Source organism: Uranotaenia lowii, chromosome 1, assembly GCF_029784155.1.
Source record: "Uranotaenia lowii strain MFRU-FL chromosome 1, ASM2978415v1, whole genome shotgun sequence".
Taxonomy (NCBI): domain Eukaryota; kingdom Metazoa; phylum Arthropoda; class Insecta; order Diptera; family Culicidae; genus Uranotaenia; species Uranotaenia lowii.
Window position 1 is genome coordinate 152,204,213 of NC_073691.1, and position 14,718 is coordinate 152,218,930.

Genomic DNA, 14,718 nt, shown 5'->3' on the forward strand with positions numbered 1-14,718 from the left:
GCCAACACAGCGGCCTTCGCGTATCCGTCAGTTAAGTCCAGTCAGTCAGTTATAATCATCATCGCCAACGAAAAAAAGCACGAGAAACTTGAAAAAAGTGTCGGAACCAATAAGTAACAATCACGGCTAGCCCGATTTCTTGCTGTTGCTGAAGTGCTCCAAGGACCACGTATCCGGAAGCAACGGTTCCGCGCTAGATTGTCCGCTGGGCCACTGTTGAGCAATCCTTATCTCGACCTTCCCTCGAGTATTGTGTGATTGTGGGATCCTGCCGGTTTCGCCTATCCGCAGCTGTCGCCTTACCTTTTCGGAAGGTATTCTGACCCGGCCCCAAGGACAAATCTCTCGATTTTGCTCGCTAACGCTCCAGGCAGCCGGTTGCTAAATCCAGCAATAACAATGGTAAGTGTCCCTAGAGCTGGCGTGTTGTGGTTCTGTTTTGTGTTTACTTTGAGACAAAGGGAAGCTGGAGTTGTTTAACTTTAACTGCTTGGTTAGGATCGGCATCGATGTCAGAGCTATGTCCTTGAAAAAACCTACATAACACCATATGATTGATATTATTGAGATTTTAAAATAAGCAGAGGTAATTCTGCTGCAACGCGAAAGGTCACTCTGGAAGTGAGTGGACACACCGCATAAGGCAATATATGAGCTGACTTGCTACTGATAAAGGTGTGACGATGACGAATGAACTTTGAACGGACGACGCCAGTTTACTCATGTACCTACACCAATTGTAATTTTTTTTTCTTTTATTTTTAATCTGGTACAGAGTGAAAGATTTAGCCCTAATTATGAGCCACTGGCCCGGATAATAATTTTTGATTGAAATGAACGGCCAGGAAATAGCCGGACGGACAACGTGAAAATTGGCGCACCTTACTTTGATAGGAAAATGATTGGTTAATCTAGCAAGATTAAGATAAATCGATGCCTGAGACGTTTCTAGGTCTGTCAGTAGCAGTATTTTGGGTTAAAAATTGAGATGTTTGTCTTTTATCTATGGTATGCTGAAACCATAATGAACACAACAGGAAATTTGTTTATTTATTTTTTCTTCAGTGTTTCCGAATTAAAATTTTTACTTTATTTTATTTACCTATTTGAATTTATTTTTAATTTTCTAAGTATCCTTCATCTCATCCCTACAGGGGACTGTTACATGAAGGTTAAAAAAAGGCAGGTAGTGAGACTAAATTATCAATTCAGACGGTTTTGATATAAGAATCACAAAATTCACCAAAATGTTTAGCTTAGGACACCGGAACGTTAAAAAATATTTTGACATAGAACAAAGCCTTACAGCAACACCATAGGAGTGTAAATTAAAGTCCGAAAAATGTCTTCAACAAGAGACTTCATATCTAAGGCATAGTTTGATGCCATGTTTTGGTTCAAAACTTATTCATTTTTGTTTCTTCCGGAAATTTTCGGCTGAACAACTTTGCTGAAGACGGTAAAGTAGTTAGCTGTTGAACAAAGGTGTGCCTTTTGTTATTTAAAAACAACCAATTCAACTGACATCACTGTTATTGCTTGAAATCTAATCATGCACAATGCCTCGCTCGCTAGGCACCAGCAGTGATGTTAACTGATTTGATTATTTTTTAATGCCAAAAAATACACCCCTGTTCAACAACTAGGGGAGATGAGGGCATAACGAGCACCCGAGGCATAATGAGAACTACGCTTTTCTACGAAAGTGCGTATTTTCTTAAATAAATTTTCAGGAGGATTTGTTTCGTACTTCCTATAGTATTAATTTTTCACAAAAAAAGGAATCTCCTTATCATCTTTACAGAGATATTTAAAAAAACTAGCTTGGTTCTCAAGTTAAGAAAATATTATAATTTTTGAGCACCACGAAATAAGCTCTTATGATCTTAAAATAACCTTGATCTATAATGTACGCACTGCAACGTCATGTACACATTGTTTCTCAATTTTTACCATCATAAAATTTTTGATTTTTCACTTTTATCAATTTTAAAACACGTTTTTACTTAAATTTGTTGACTAGGGGCATATAGAGCACCATATTATCGAGGCATAATGAGCATTTTCTGCCGTAGAATCTAGCAGCGAATTAAAATTGATTTATAGCGCCACACCTTGACTAGTTTTCATCCGACAATTTAGCCTATTGGTGAGGTGTCGGAGAGGTAATCAAAAGACTAGAGTTAGATTTCTGTTCGAGGTGATTTTTTTCCATTCACAATTCATGATCGATTTTTTTATTGTTACATTATACGGCTAGTAGCATCATCCTCCGAACAAAGCACTTAATGTATGAGCGTGCGTGAATTGTTTGTATTCTACAAACAGACCTAGATTATTTTGTTATTGCTTTGTTTGATGAATCTACGACTCACCTGACTTCATCGAATTGAATTCGCTGCTAGATTCCCCGGCAAAAAACGCACATCTTGCTCTGATTAATGGTGCTCATACTGCCTCAGGGGGGGTTCTCATTATGCCTCCACAGTGGCTGGTTTTCAGCTTTTGGCAAAATATTTTAAAATGCATTTTTTAACGTTTTCATCTAGTTTTTCACGTTTCAGCCCGTTAGGGAATAGGCTTTTCAAGTGTCTGAACACGAAACAATAATGTAACCTCCATATTATAGCTATTTTCTATGGTTAAATAACCGTTTTCCTTAAGGTGGCCATTATGCCCCCATCTCCCCTAATAACTTTTTTATCTAATAAGATACGATGTCGACACAGATTTTCAGCGGAAAAATTCTAAATCGGCCCAAAAACCATTAGCAGCCTTGGTTCCACAGAAGGAACAAAAATGATGTTGATTTTTCAGAACATAATATTTAAAGTTAATAAAAAAAAAAAATATTTACTCATGTAAACGTTTTATTAAAATTCTGTAAAAAATCATGGTGAACCAAAACGAAACTTTTCAGATGCCACGGTTTAAGAAATAAAAAAAAAACTACCCTAAATCGACTCAATCTAATCATCAAGTCTGGTCAACGTTGATTGGCTGGTGGTTGTTGAATTTCGTTTATCTCTGCCTTTCATTATAAGGTACAAAAGTAAGAGGTCGTCGGCCGAGTCATTACTTAGACTTAGGGTAACATGAATTACTGTTACCAATTATTTAAAATATTATAATGAATTCTGTCGACTTGACTTTCCTTGTAAGTTGAGCCAGAGATAAATTCTTTTAAAGTAATCAAACCGAACCGTAATACAGTCAAATTATTGGGTTAAACATTATGAACCACTCACCGAAATAAAAGATCTGCACTGTTGGGAATCGGGAGCCAGCGTCTTCACTTGCTGCAAGCCATGGTTCTCGTAACTGTGCGTATTTCAGCGGCTAGACTACGCTGCGATGAGCTTCTCTGGGCATGCCGCTTCTTCGATGCCCATCTAGACAGATTTCAGTTAAGCGTCCCTAGAATGATAACTCAGGATAATTTCAAACACAGCGCCCTATTGGCCACAAGAAAATGGTTTTACCGAAACCAAAACCGAACAAAAATTGAACAAAAGAACAAGAAATGATGAAGAATCAGTCACAATATATGAACTAGTACCAGAACTCACGCTCCAATGCCACCAAACGTTGCTAAAGCTAGAGCTCCGTCGTCTTAATCTTCGAACCGCTGCAAAGGGCTTCTTTCTCCTTGGAGCTGGTAACGCTGCTTTGGATTTCCGTCTTTTCAGAGCTGCTACTTGGAATATCACTGATGATTCCTTGCTGGCTGTTCGGACGAGGAAAAAAACCGCTTTTGAAGCAACTTCGATTGTTAGTCTCGTAGCACAGACTAGAAAGATTGACTTTATTAGATAGCGGGAAGTTTTGATTTATTGTATAAGTTACAATAAATGGTTTTCTCCAACGCTATTTCCGAACAACTTGGCTCAGTTGGCCTTCTACTAGACTCACCTAAAGGTACCAAAATTTTGTATGAAGAAAAGTTGAGCTGACAAGAAATTATATTGGCTTACGGTTTTGTTGAAGCAGCACTTGGGTGGAAAGAAGAGACTTTACTACTTGGTGGTAGAACTTGGAATACTTTTTTGTCTAACTTCACGTTCTATTCATACTAGCATGTTCCCTAGATATTCATAGGGAACCATGGTTACAATAATTTGTTTGTTTGTTAATGATGTGTATGTTGTTATTGAAGTTTCCGGATGGTTACACATGATTTGATAACTTTTTATAAAAAATATATAAAAGAGGTTTTCTTAGTTATTGATAAGATACAAAACACGTCTGGTTATGTTGGGAGCCAGGCTAAAAGAAACTGGACTATTTAATTAATCTTTTTGTAGAATGTAGAGCACTCGCCAGCGAGTTCTCATGTCGGTTTCTGCGTTCTCAGAAAGGGATTGTTTCCAATAATCGAATTGTTAATTAGCCGAATACTACACGGAAAATAAAAAAAAGGTAAAATTTACCTTTTTGCGAGGTGAATTTTTTCCACCCCTCTTTCGAGGTAAATTTTACCTTTTTTTCATTCACCTAGCAAAAAGGTAAATTTTACCTTTTTTCAATTCACCTAGCAAAAAGGTAGATTTTACCATTTTCTCATTCACCTAGCAAAATAGTAAATAATACCGTTTTCCCATTCACTGATTGAAAAGGTAAATGCTTGTTTGTTTGATTGGTTTCTTCAATAATAATTAATTTAAAAAAAACACAATTCATGAAAAAATTGGTATTTATTTGAAATAAATAGGGAGTTACCTAATATTTATTTTTAAAATATATCACCTTGTTCTTAAAAAATTGTTGAGGCAAGTCCTTTGTTCGCCAAGCTTGTCAGGTCCGGCTTGTCCGGAATAATATCTGAAGGCTGACGGGAATACAACACGAAGCTCTGTGGGCCGATCTGAAACAAAAGCAAAGTATTATGAAGAGAACCAGCACAACTAAATGAAATCTAAGAAAACACTTACCATTTTGTTCCGCTTTTCACATATTGTGCACGAAGCAGAACTTGTTCCTCAACGGCAAAACAGCTTAACCTCAATAAACGGATTCGTCAAATAGTTACTTTTTTCGAGATGATTTGTACCGTTTTGTTGAGCTCAATCCAGGTCAACTTCACCTCGCTACGAGGTAAGTTTTACCTTATTTGGATTTACCTTTCTTTCTAGGTGAATTATACTTTTTGATTCAGCTCAATTCAGGTGAACTTCACCTCGCTACGAGGTGAAATTTACCTTTTTTGGATTCACATTTTTTCTCGGTGAATTTTACCTTTTTTCATTCTTCGTTTCAGGTATATTTTACCTCGCTGTGAAGGTAGAAGTTACCTTTTTGGCTTTTGCGAGCATTCACCTTTGCTGTCTCGGTAAATTTTACCTTTTTATTATTTTCCGTGTACAGTTATTTGTCCCATCGATCGATGTTGGGATTGGCTACGATGAGACAAATCTCATCTGACCTCTGGTCTCGACTCCTTTGCTGCGGCTCGAAGTTTTCTCCTTTGCTTCGTCGCCTTTCCAGAGGCCTCCGCCTCCTAGTAGTTCCAGCACGACTACCTCTATTTGGCTTTCCGGTTCTACGACCTTCCATGGCACCGGCTTGGGGACCTTCCGTGGTACCCCGCTCGCAAGTCCACCAGTGACTATTGGTTCGACAACCACCACTGATGAACCTTCCTGATTTGACGACGTTCCATGATACCGGCCCGCCAACCTTCCATATAGCTTTTGGTACGACGACCTACCAGTGAATAGAGATGCGTAAACTCGCCTCGGAAAGAATCATTCGGCTGATTTCTTCCGAGTTTAACTTGCTATTTGCAGATTGATTTTATCTTCGTTCCAATCATCACATCAATGTGCACAAAACGAAGAAAACAGTTTTGCATTGATGTTTGCCTCGCAGGAATAAAATCACAACAACGAAACAACAGAACGAAGCTGACCGTACACGAATGCACACGAGCGATCGTTGCCCGACGGACCGAGTTAACATTCCTCGCCAGAGATGCCAATATGCCTGATTTTTCAGGGATTGCCTGATTTTTCGAGGCTGTGCCTGACAACCTGAAAAGCCATTGAATTTCCCTGATTTTTATAAATATGCCTGATTTTGCCTTATTTTGCCTTATTTTTGCGAATGTGATGAAAAATGGGCAGTACGGAACTAAATTAGGTACCATTGCTGAAGTTAAAAGCGAAAATGTGGCTGAATGAAAGCAATCGAAAGATTCCGTTTAATTCATATGTAAAAAAGGGAATGAAAAGGAATCTTTCGGCTTTGATTCAGTAGAATTATGCAACCAAGTAGACTCACAACACAGTAAAAATATGTAGAGGAATGACTAAAAAAAAAAAAAAGGTCATCACTTTGAGTGGAATTTCCGTTACTTATGTAGCCTGATTTTGCCTGATTTTTATTTCACCAGTTCCCTGATTATTGAAAAAATATGTTGGCAACCCTGTTCCTCGCACCCTTCTCTCGCTCGTTTCCCGTTCCCTTGTATCTATCACTTTTAGCCACGCCCCCATGCGTTGTCCGATTGATGTGTTCGGCTGCCGAACGAAAACGATTTTTCAGAACTGTACGTTCGTTTCGCTGATGTTTCCCCCGATTGCTGTTTACTCCTGCCGAGTTTACCCGAAGCTTCCTTTCTGATGCTTTCCGAATTGAACTATCGATAGCATCATTGCAGTTTGAATTTAACGAAATAAAATCGTTTTGCAAAGAAGGGCAAAGTGCGAATATGAAGACTCTGCCAGTGAATCTAGCCCGACGACTGCTTCGTTGTCTCAGCCCAGCGACCTTCCATGGCACCGGTCCGACGACCTCTCAGTGGCTCCGGTCCGACGACTTTATAGTTTCCGGCTCAACGCTTTTATTTTGGCCCGACCCCTCACCAATGGCACAACGACCTTCCGCTGGCTCTCGACTCGCCGACCTTCCAAGGATCCGATCAAACAACCTTCCATGGCACATGATACCTGTATCCGATGATCTTCCAGATGGGTCCTGGTCCGACTACCTTCCACGGTTTCCGGTTCGCCGACCTTCCAGTGGCCCCGGCGCAACTACCTCCATATGGCTCTGCACCGACGACCTTCCAGTGGCTCTGGTTCTTGCCGCGATTTGTCTCATCGTAGCAATCGATGGGACAGATAACGAAAGGCTTAGATCGGCTAAGAAAGCTAATTCGCCTTCAGAATCTATAAAACCACGTTGTCGCCTATCAACCGTCGATTCTGTCACTTTGACAAATGCTGCAGAACTTCGCGGCGTTGCTGTTCGTACCACGGTTGCCAGCGGTGCCAACAGTAGCAGTAAAAAGGGTGAATCCGGTTAAGGTTCAGCTTCAGTGAACCGAAGACTAAATTTTTTCCAATACTATGAACATAAACCGTGTTTATAAACAACCGTCACAAGAATAACCTATACGAGGTGCGCATAGACATGTACAATCAAATAGATGTCCCAGTTAGGGACCATTAGTTCAAAGCTCTTGCGGAATCGATCTACTTTGTGAAATTGAAACTTTGAATTTTATAATTTCTGCCCAATTTCCATTTACTATGCAGATAGTATGGTTCGTAATTCTGCGATCCTGTAACCCACCACATCTTTATTTTTCCTGCTAATATTAACCCTTTCCTTCATTTGCTCCACGCAGGACGTCTTCATGATGATCAGACGAAAGAAGACGACGATCTTCACCGATGCCAAAGAAACAACCCCCGTCTACGAGCTGAAGCGGATGATCGAAGGAATCCTGAAAGTGCCTCCCCAGAACCAGCGCCTCTTCAACAAGGACAACCAGGTGATGGACGACGAGCGGACGCTGCAGGACTGCGGCATCACGGTGTCCACGGCCAAGGCCCAGTCTCCGGCCCAGCTCGGGTTGGCCATCCGGGAGAGCAACGGGGACTTCGAGTCGCTCGATTTGACGCCCTACTCCCTGCCCCCAGATCTACCAGACGTGATGAAGAACCAGGACGCCGCCAACGGACAGGACCAGCTGGCCTAAGGTGGATCAGAGCTTTGCTATTTTTTGTTTTGTTGGGGGAATCGCTTGTACCAGAACTAAAACCTGCTACTGCTACACACTACACTATCACTCTTTGTAGGGGATTCGGGACATTCAACAATATTCCTGTTTTGGCCATCGATAGCGCACTATATTGCATTGTCATCATGATTGACTCACCTTTTTTCCTTTCCTCACCACACACATCCGTTTGCTTGCAATCTGCCCATATTGGAAAGCTCTATCTGCACCTTATTTTTTTGTGAACATTTTAATGATTAAAACTGTTGGCCTCATACTCAAACCAAGCGTTTATGGAACAAACTTTCGGCCATTATATCTTAGACAAAAAACAAACATCATTGTAGTTCATTGGACTTTTTTCTTCAAGTTCCTTCAGCTTCAATTAGGACAGTTTCGGATTTTTCAAACGAGCGGCGCGAACTAACTAGAAGAGAGAAGAAAACGAAAGGGGATGTTTCGGCAATCGTTGATCGTGTTGTCTATTTTTTATTTTACAAATGTAATTAACTTATGAATTAAATAAACCTTAATTTGAACCGATTGGGATGATCGAACCGGGGTGCGTGGCCCATTCTCATACTCTCGTAAACAAAAACCGAAAGCCTTTACCTTTGTTTGGGAATCCATCAATCCGAATCGTCGTCCTCGGCTAGCGTCGAAGTTGCAGCTCCGTTGATTCCCGCCAAATTGGAGGTGCCGCCGGATTCATCCAACAGGATGCTGTTTTCGGCCGTTGCATTTTCGATTTCCTTCGCCTCCAGATGGAACTGGAGTCGTTCCCGGAAAAAGTCCACATAGGTTTGCTTCTGGGCGGCTTGGGCAGGCAGGAAATGTCCTCCCGAGTGGATCAATAGCTGCGGCTCGTTGAAGGTTTGCGCCAGGGCTTGGCTCATATCTGCCGAAATTGTGGAGAAACGTATTGTTTTGTACAGATGTGCATGAGTTTGAGGTTTTGGTTGTTCAATGGAGAATTTATAACGAATGTGAAACATTGTTAGCCCTATTAATAGGGCTTTAGGTACAACGGGCAAGTGCAAACGGATTTCACCATAGTTCAACTTTCACATGTCCTAGAAGAATATGTTGTTGTGTCAGACCTTTCCGGATACAAAAAACACTTCTTGTTCGATGAACAGTTAACAGAAAAGTAAAATTTAATTTTGTCTTCATTTAAAACTACAACTTTTCCCGCGAATTTAAAGACAATACAAAAATTTACAATAGAACAAACATCTTGGCAACACTATTATAGCGGCGATTGAATCGTGCTTGATAGTATACTGTCAGGCGTTTTAGTAGTTTATCAGGGTGACCAATAATGATTAAATCATATGTATATCTTCAAAAATTATCAATTATCGTCCGTTGCATCTCTAAATAGTTCTCAACAAATTCCCGTTGAAAGTGAAAAACTTAAAAAAATTTAGGTAAAAAGCAACGGTACTTTTGTGAAAAAATTTCTAAGTTTGCACTTGCCCCGTTTATGGGGACACAACGACCGAGTGGAGCGTTATCTGGCGAGTATGGGATGCCCAAGAAATTGGAGAACGGTTGCCATGGACCGAGTGAATTGGATGAATATTGTTCATCAGGTTATGTCGTGAGACGGAACACCATATAAAATGAAATTAAATAAAAAACATGAACATAGAATTATGATCAGTGATAGAATGTTCGATTGCGTGCGAGGAAGAATGACCCTAATGGAAATTATTTAAGCCAGTCTGCTTGAATAATTTCTGTTAATTTCCAGCGTTATAGAACTTATTAGAAAGATCTCGATGGTTCTCATATGATCCAGAAAAATACATTATAATTTCATTAGATCTTATTTGGAGGGTTCAAGAAATTTCTGCCGTTTATTCCATGGGCACGCACGGAAGATTTCAGAACTATCCCGGCGCGCTAAGCATCGTTTGTATGGAGGCAATCCAGAACATTCTAATTTATTTAAATAGAAGTGCGCGCCGTGATGGAAGCGAGTAGTTAATCTGATCCGCATATTTATACGTCGTTCTTCGCGATGTAACCTATCAACAAGTGACCTTCCAAAGTGAATGTTAGAGAAAAGATTGAGAATAATAAAGAGTAAAATTAAGCGAGTTTTTTAGATAGTTCGCCAAAAATACAGTCCACTTGCCCAGACAGAAATGTTGCCTACATATTTTGATTGAATAATTCTGAATTGGATTCAAATTTTAAATCAAGTAAAATTTGAATTTTTATATGTAACCGAAGTCAGGAATTCTATTTAAAAAAATGTTTCTTTAATCAACATCATCGTGTTTAAATTCGTCTTCCCTTTTCTTTATTATGTTTTCTTCAATTATACTAGTTTTAAATAGTGAATTGTAAATACAAAAACAAGAGTGTGGCTATTTGAACCTACGGTATGAGCCGTTTCAAATAAACAAAATATAAAAAAAAATCAAAGTCTTCAAAATAAATTCTGAACCAGCTATTCTGGAGTTTTGTTGAAATAGCCGACCTTTAGAACCTTTTGTGGTATCATTATAAAATGATTGTAAAATAATCATGTTCAGTTCTTATTCATTATTCACCTATTATACTTTTTTTTATTTACTTATTTGATCCTAAGAACATCTGGTCGAATTCAGACAAAAACAGAAAGTAAATAGACTTACCCTTCGGGATAATTTCATCGGCCGCCCCGAAAATATGCAACGACGGAATCTGGACTTTGTTCTCGTAAAAGTTCAGATGCACCAAACTTCCAGAGCGGAAACCGGACGACAGCACCGCAAACTCCGGTTTGATGAGCGTCATCCCCCGGGCACTCAAATCGCAAAGTAACCCGGCGAAGCACGCCCCCTGCGAGAATCCCAACAACCCGGAACAACCTTCACGCTTCCAGACGTCTTCCACCAGTTTCAAGCTTTGCTCGAATCCGATGGCCGGTCCGTTCCGATTGGTGCCCTTGAATGTGCCGTCGTCCTTATTGAACCACCAGCTACGCTGCGCCGGGTCCGGTTCCTGACCTTCGGGGCTGTCCGGCAGTGGAGGCGCCACGTGCGGGGCCGTTACGAAAATCAGCTCCGCGTATTTGTTGATGAACTTTCGGAACGAGCCTAGCTTGGATTTGAAGCCGTCCCCGTTCTGGCGGTAACCGTGCAGAGCGAGAACTTTCAGCTTGGTCGTTATTTCCGGTGCGGCACTTCCGGATGCCGGGCATTTCTCCTCGTCACCACTACCCATTTTAAATGGTATAATCTCTTCGGAACGGTAATTTGATTAAAGGATTTCGATTTTACCGGTAGAAATCGTTCTGGAACAACTCGGTTATTTTGTTTTTTTTTGAAAAATGAACTCCCTTCTACACCGACATTAATTCGCTAGCGGAAATTGAAATGCGCGTTCATTGTTAGTTCATAGGCTGATAAAGATTATTCCAAATTGTTGCAAATTTTAAACCACTGATTAGTCGGTGTTTAAACCATGCAAATTGAACGCTTCGCAAACCCATTGCGGCAAAATAAAATTTGGTTATAAAAATGATAAAAATATGTAGTCATAAACACAGTTATGAGTTTATGAATTTTAATTTTTAGTGATGCACGGATCCACTGAATTTTTAAAAATATTGAGTTGATAAACATTAATTACAGTACGAGGATTCTAATATCAGCGTGTTCAAACCAATAACTTGCAAGTGCATGAACGCGTGAACGCATGAACCTTTCGCCCTTGCGAAAGGTTTTCTAGGCGAATGCGTTGCCCCAAAATTCAGTTTCTCACTAGCAGCGATTCGGGTCGGTTGGGTGTTCGCTTATTTCGTCTCGGTTTAGCAAACGTTATCCGTTTCTCGATTTTTGTTCACGGTTCGTGCGTTTGCGTTATTATTGCCGCCGTCTTGTGATTGTGCAAAAGTGTGACCCCTTGTGAACAGTGATCTGCGGTTTATGATCAAACAAATTTATCCCGTTCGTGTTAATCCTCGTATTGAACCAAGTCAGCGAACACAGTGATAGGCCTCTGTTTCACCTTTGCAAAATATGTCGTGAATTCCGAGGAAAAAAGCATACCGATGCGCACGGATCCGGTGTATCGATCCGTTCGACTGTGAGTAATTGACGAATATGAATCCGGAAATATGGCGTCTGTTGTAGTTTTTGGGAATGCGTGCTGGAAATTGGGAAGCCAAATGGGGCTTAATCTATTTTGATTTGGAAAAAAAGATCGTGCGCTTGATGGGGGAGAAAAAGTGTTTAGTAAATAAATGGTACCAACACTAGTGAATCAAAAATACCACCCTCCCTCATACTGTGTACTGTGGAGAACAGCCGCCACCGTGAAGAATCAACTGGGGAATTCGGGGTTACTCGAACAGTTTGACAAATCATTCATGTATTATCTTCGTAGGGGTTAATCGGCGTAAAAAATTCAAAATTGGATGGAGTGAAATATTTGAGTACCTCCACTTCTTCCTGAATTCGGAATAATGTTGTTTTTCGTAAGTATGTATGTAGCTTATGTGAATATTATTTGCTTAACTTTAATTTATAAATTTATTTATTTTGAGCTCTTAATTTAAATCCTTCCTCTGAAGTGATATTTTGTACATAGACTATTGCTGTCCTACGCAAAAGTTTCCTATTGTCTTTGAAATCAAAGCACGTACACGCATAGGTTTATCTTGTTCTTAACTTACATTATTTTATCAAGTTCGTTGGCTCCCTCTTCAAAAGAAAATTTGTTGTTGCAGCACCTTGGGCAGTGGAAAGGAGATGTTTACTACTTGAGGGTAGAAACTGGAATACTTTTTTTTTCCGGGATTTTAAGCCCAATGGGTTTATTCATCCCAAGAATACTTTATTTACTATCCTAACATCCTATTTATAAGAAAATCATCCCTATGGATACATATTTGATTGTTTATTTATTATGTGTATGTTGTTATCTGTCCCATCGATTGCTTGGATTGGACAAATCTCAACAAAAATATGATAAATTTATTTTGATTAGAAAAATTTCTTTTAAATAAAATTCATAATTTTTCGGTAGCGGACTATTTTAATGAAAACTGAGCATCTGTTTTTTGAGTCGTCGGGCTCAATATTACTTAAAGGTTTGAAAGTTTCTTCAACTTTTACAAAAATAGGAATATCTTTGAAATTGAAATAAAAAACAACAAAATTTTGAAAGTGGGAGGAGTCCTCCATTTAATCAAAAAGTGTACCAAGCTTTATAAAAAAAACACTTTGAAATTGTTTTTGTTGATAACATGTACGTTACATTTATGAAATTTGAGAGTCTTCATTAATTAAAATGGGAAGGTTCTATCAATACGAAGGGTGCTTAATAGCTAAGCGCACGGCACCCTCCCAAATAAACGCAATTCAATCAATCAATCTATCAATACGATGTATCAATTAATTTTATCAAAACTTATTTGACAATTTAATAAATCATCTCATCATGTCAACACGTTTATGTTTTTTATTTTTTTTTAATCCTTCGAAAAATTTTAGAGTTTGGGGGGGCCCGCCTCTCATAAATCGGAGGCCTTTTAAGTATTATAGAGAAACCATAGTTGGTCTTCATAACCAACACATACCGAATTTCACGTTGAGCGGTTCAGTAGTTTCCTAGGATTTTGGCTGATGTCATGCTGAAACAACTAGCAACGCAACGCAACGCAACGTTCCAATAAGATTGCGTTGCATTGCATTGGTATGTCATGCTGGCGCGACCTGTCACTTTGAAATTCCCTACAAATCATCACTTCTCTACATCTGATAATGCTTTGAATCGTCTCCTTTCTTTCCGGAGCCATCAAAAACTCATCAAATCACGACCCGGATTGCAAGAATGCCGAAATTTGAACCGACAAAATTCCTTGTTTTTTTTGCCGGAACTAAGAATTCATGAAAATTTTCTCGCCGATTAAGATAGTTTTTAGTTTATTATCACAAGTTCGGACAGATCTTCGTACTATTGTGCTTAAAACCCGGAATCACTGCTTCAAATCGAGAAAAAACAATGTTCCTATTGGATTTCCTACTAGTCGCGCTACTAAACACATTGGCATCAGATTGGTCGCGCTACACAAAGCGACCAGTATGACAGGTCTGCGCGATTTCCATGGAGATCAAATGAGAGCTGGTTAGTCGTGTGAACGTTGCGTTGTAGGTCGCGTTGCTAGTTGCTTCAGCATGACATCAGCCTTTCGGCCCGCGGATTTTTTCTGCACGTTGTGTGCCAGATCGTGTCCTGGACTCGCGCTTGTCACGGCACACATTCGGGACTTTGAACGCTACGACTCGGATGTGACGGTGACGGCATCCTACTCCGACTCAAGAGGCTCGCCCGGCATCGAGAGCTTCTCTACCCGTGGGTATCCCTCGAAGGTAGTTCTTTTTTTTTTGTTTTTTTTTTAACCACAGGTGGTAAATCCCGGTTTACGGATTGTATTTCAAGGCACGGCGAGCCACCGCGTCCCCCCAGTTTGCTCCTCCGGGTCCATATTGGTACAATGGGAAGAGATATACTCCGTGTATACCCCCTACTCCCTAAACTCCACCTGGGGCCGCAGACCTGGTTCCCACCTCGAACTGTTTAGTACACTATGGTTCAATAGTGGGAGGTCTATTCGCGCTAATGCGCTCCAAGGCAATACTCATTAACGTGACCACTTTCAGCAAAACCTCTCATCCTTACGACTCGACGCCTGAACTCTCCTCTAACGACTT

General features: G+C 40.1%; 3 protein-coding genes across 3 annotated transcripts in view; 2 read left to right on the top strand and 1 right to left on the bottom strand.

Moving 5' to 3' along the window:
• The first annotated feature begins 11 nt into the window (after positions 1–11).
• LOC129740548 (elongin-B) lies at positions 12–8,562 on the top strand. The gene is made up of 2 exons (XM_055732259.1): positions 12–402; positions 7,631–8,562. The coding sequence occupies exons 1-2, from the start codon at positions 400–402 to the stop codon at positions 7,982–7,984; spliced, it is 357 nt and encodes a 118-aa protein (XP_055588234.1). The 5' UTR covers positions 12–399; the 3' UTR covers positions 7,985–8,562.
• On the bottom strand, positions 8,174–11,343 carry LOC129740546 (esterase AAEL000016). The gene is made up of 2 exons (XM_055732257.1): positions 10,654–11,343; positions 8,174–8,903 (listed from the first exon to the last, which is right to left on the bottom strand). Exons 1-2 carry the CDS (start codon positions 11,222–11,224, stop codon positions 8,635–8,637), a joined length of 840 nt encoding a protein of 279 aa, XP_055588232.1. The 5' UTR covers positions 11,225–11,343; the 3' UTR covers positions 8,174–8,634.
• A 425-nt stretch (positions 11,344–11,768) lies between these two features.
• Positions 11,769–14,718, top strand: part of LOC129738035 (mucin-4-like) — a 49,488-nt gene continuing 46,538 nt past the window's right edge. The window contains exon 1 of the mRNA XM_055729209.1: positions 11,769–12,088. The gene's annotated coding sequence lies outside the window, so the exon portion shown is untranslated. The remainder of the gene's footprint in view (positions 12,089–14,718) is intronic.

What these genes read in the sequence shown, in the direction of transcription:
- LOC129740546 (XM_055732257.1), bottom strand. Translation starts at nt 11,224, where the DNA reads ATGGGTAGTGGTGACGAGGAGAAATGCCCGGCATCCGGAAGTGCCGCA. An exon ending in CGATGAAATTATCCCGAAGG is followed by an intron (nt 8,904 to 10,653) that starts GTAAGTCTATTT and finishes CAATTTCGGCAG; the next exon opens with ATATGAGCCAAGCCCTGGCG.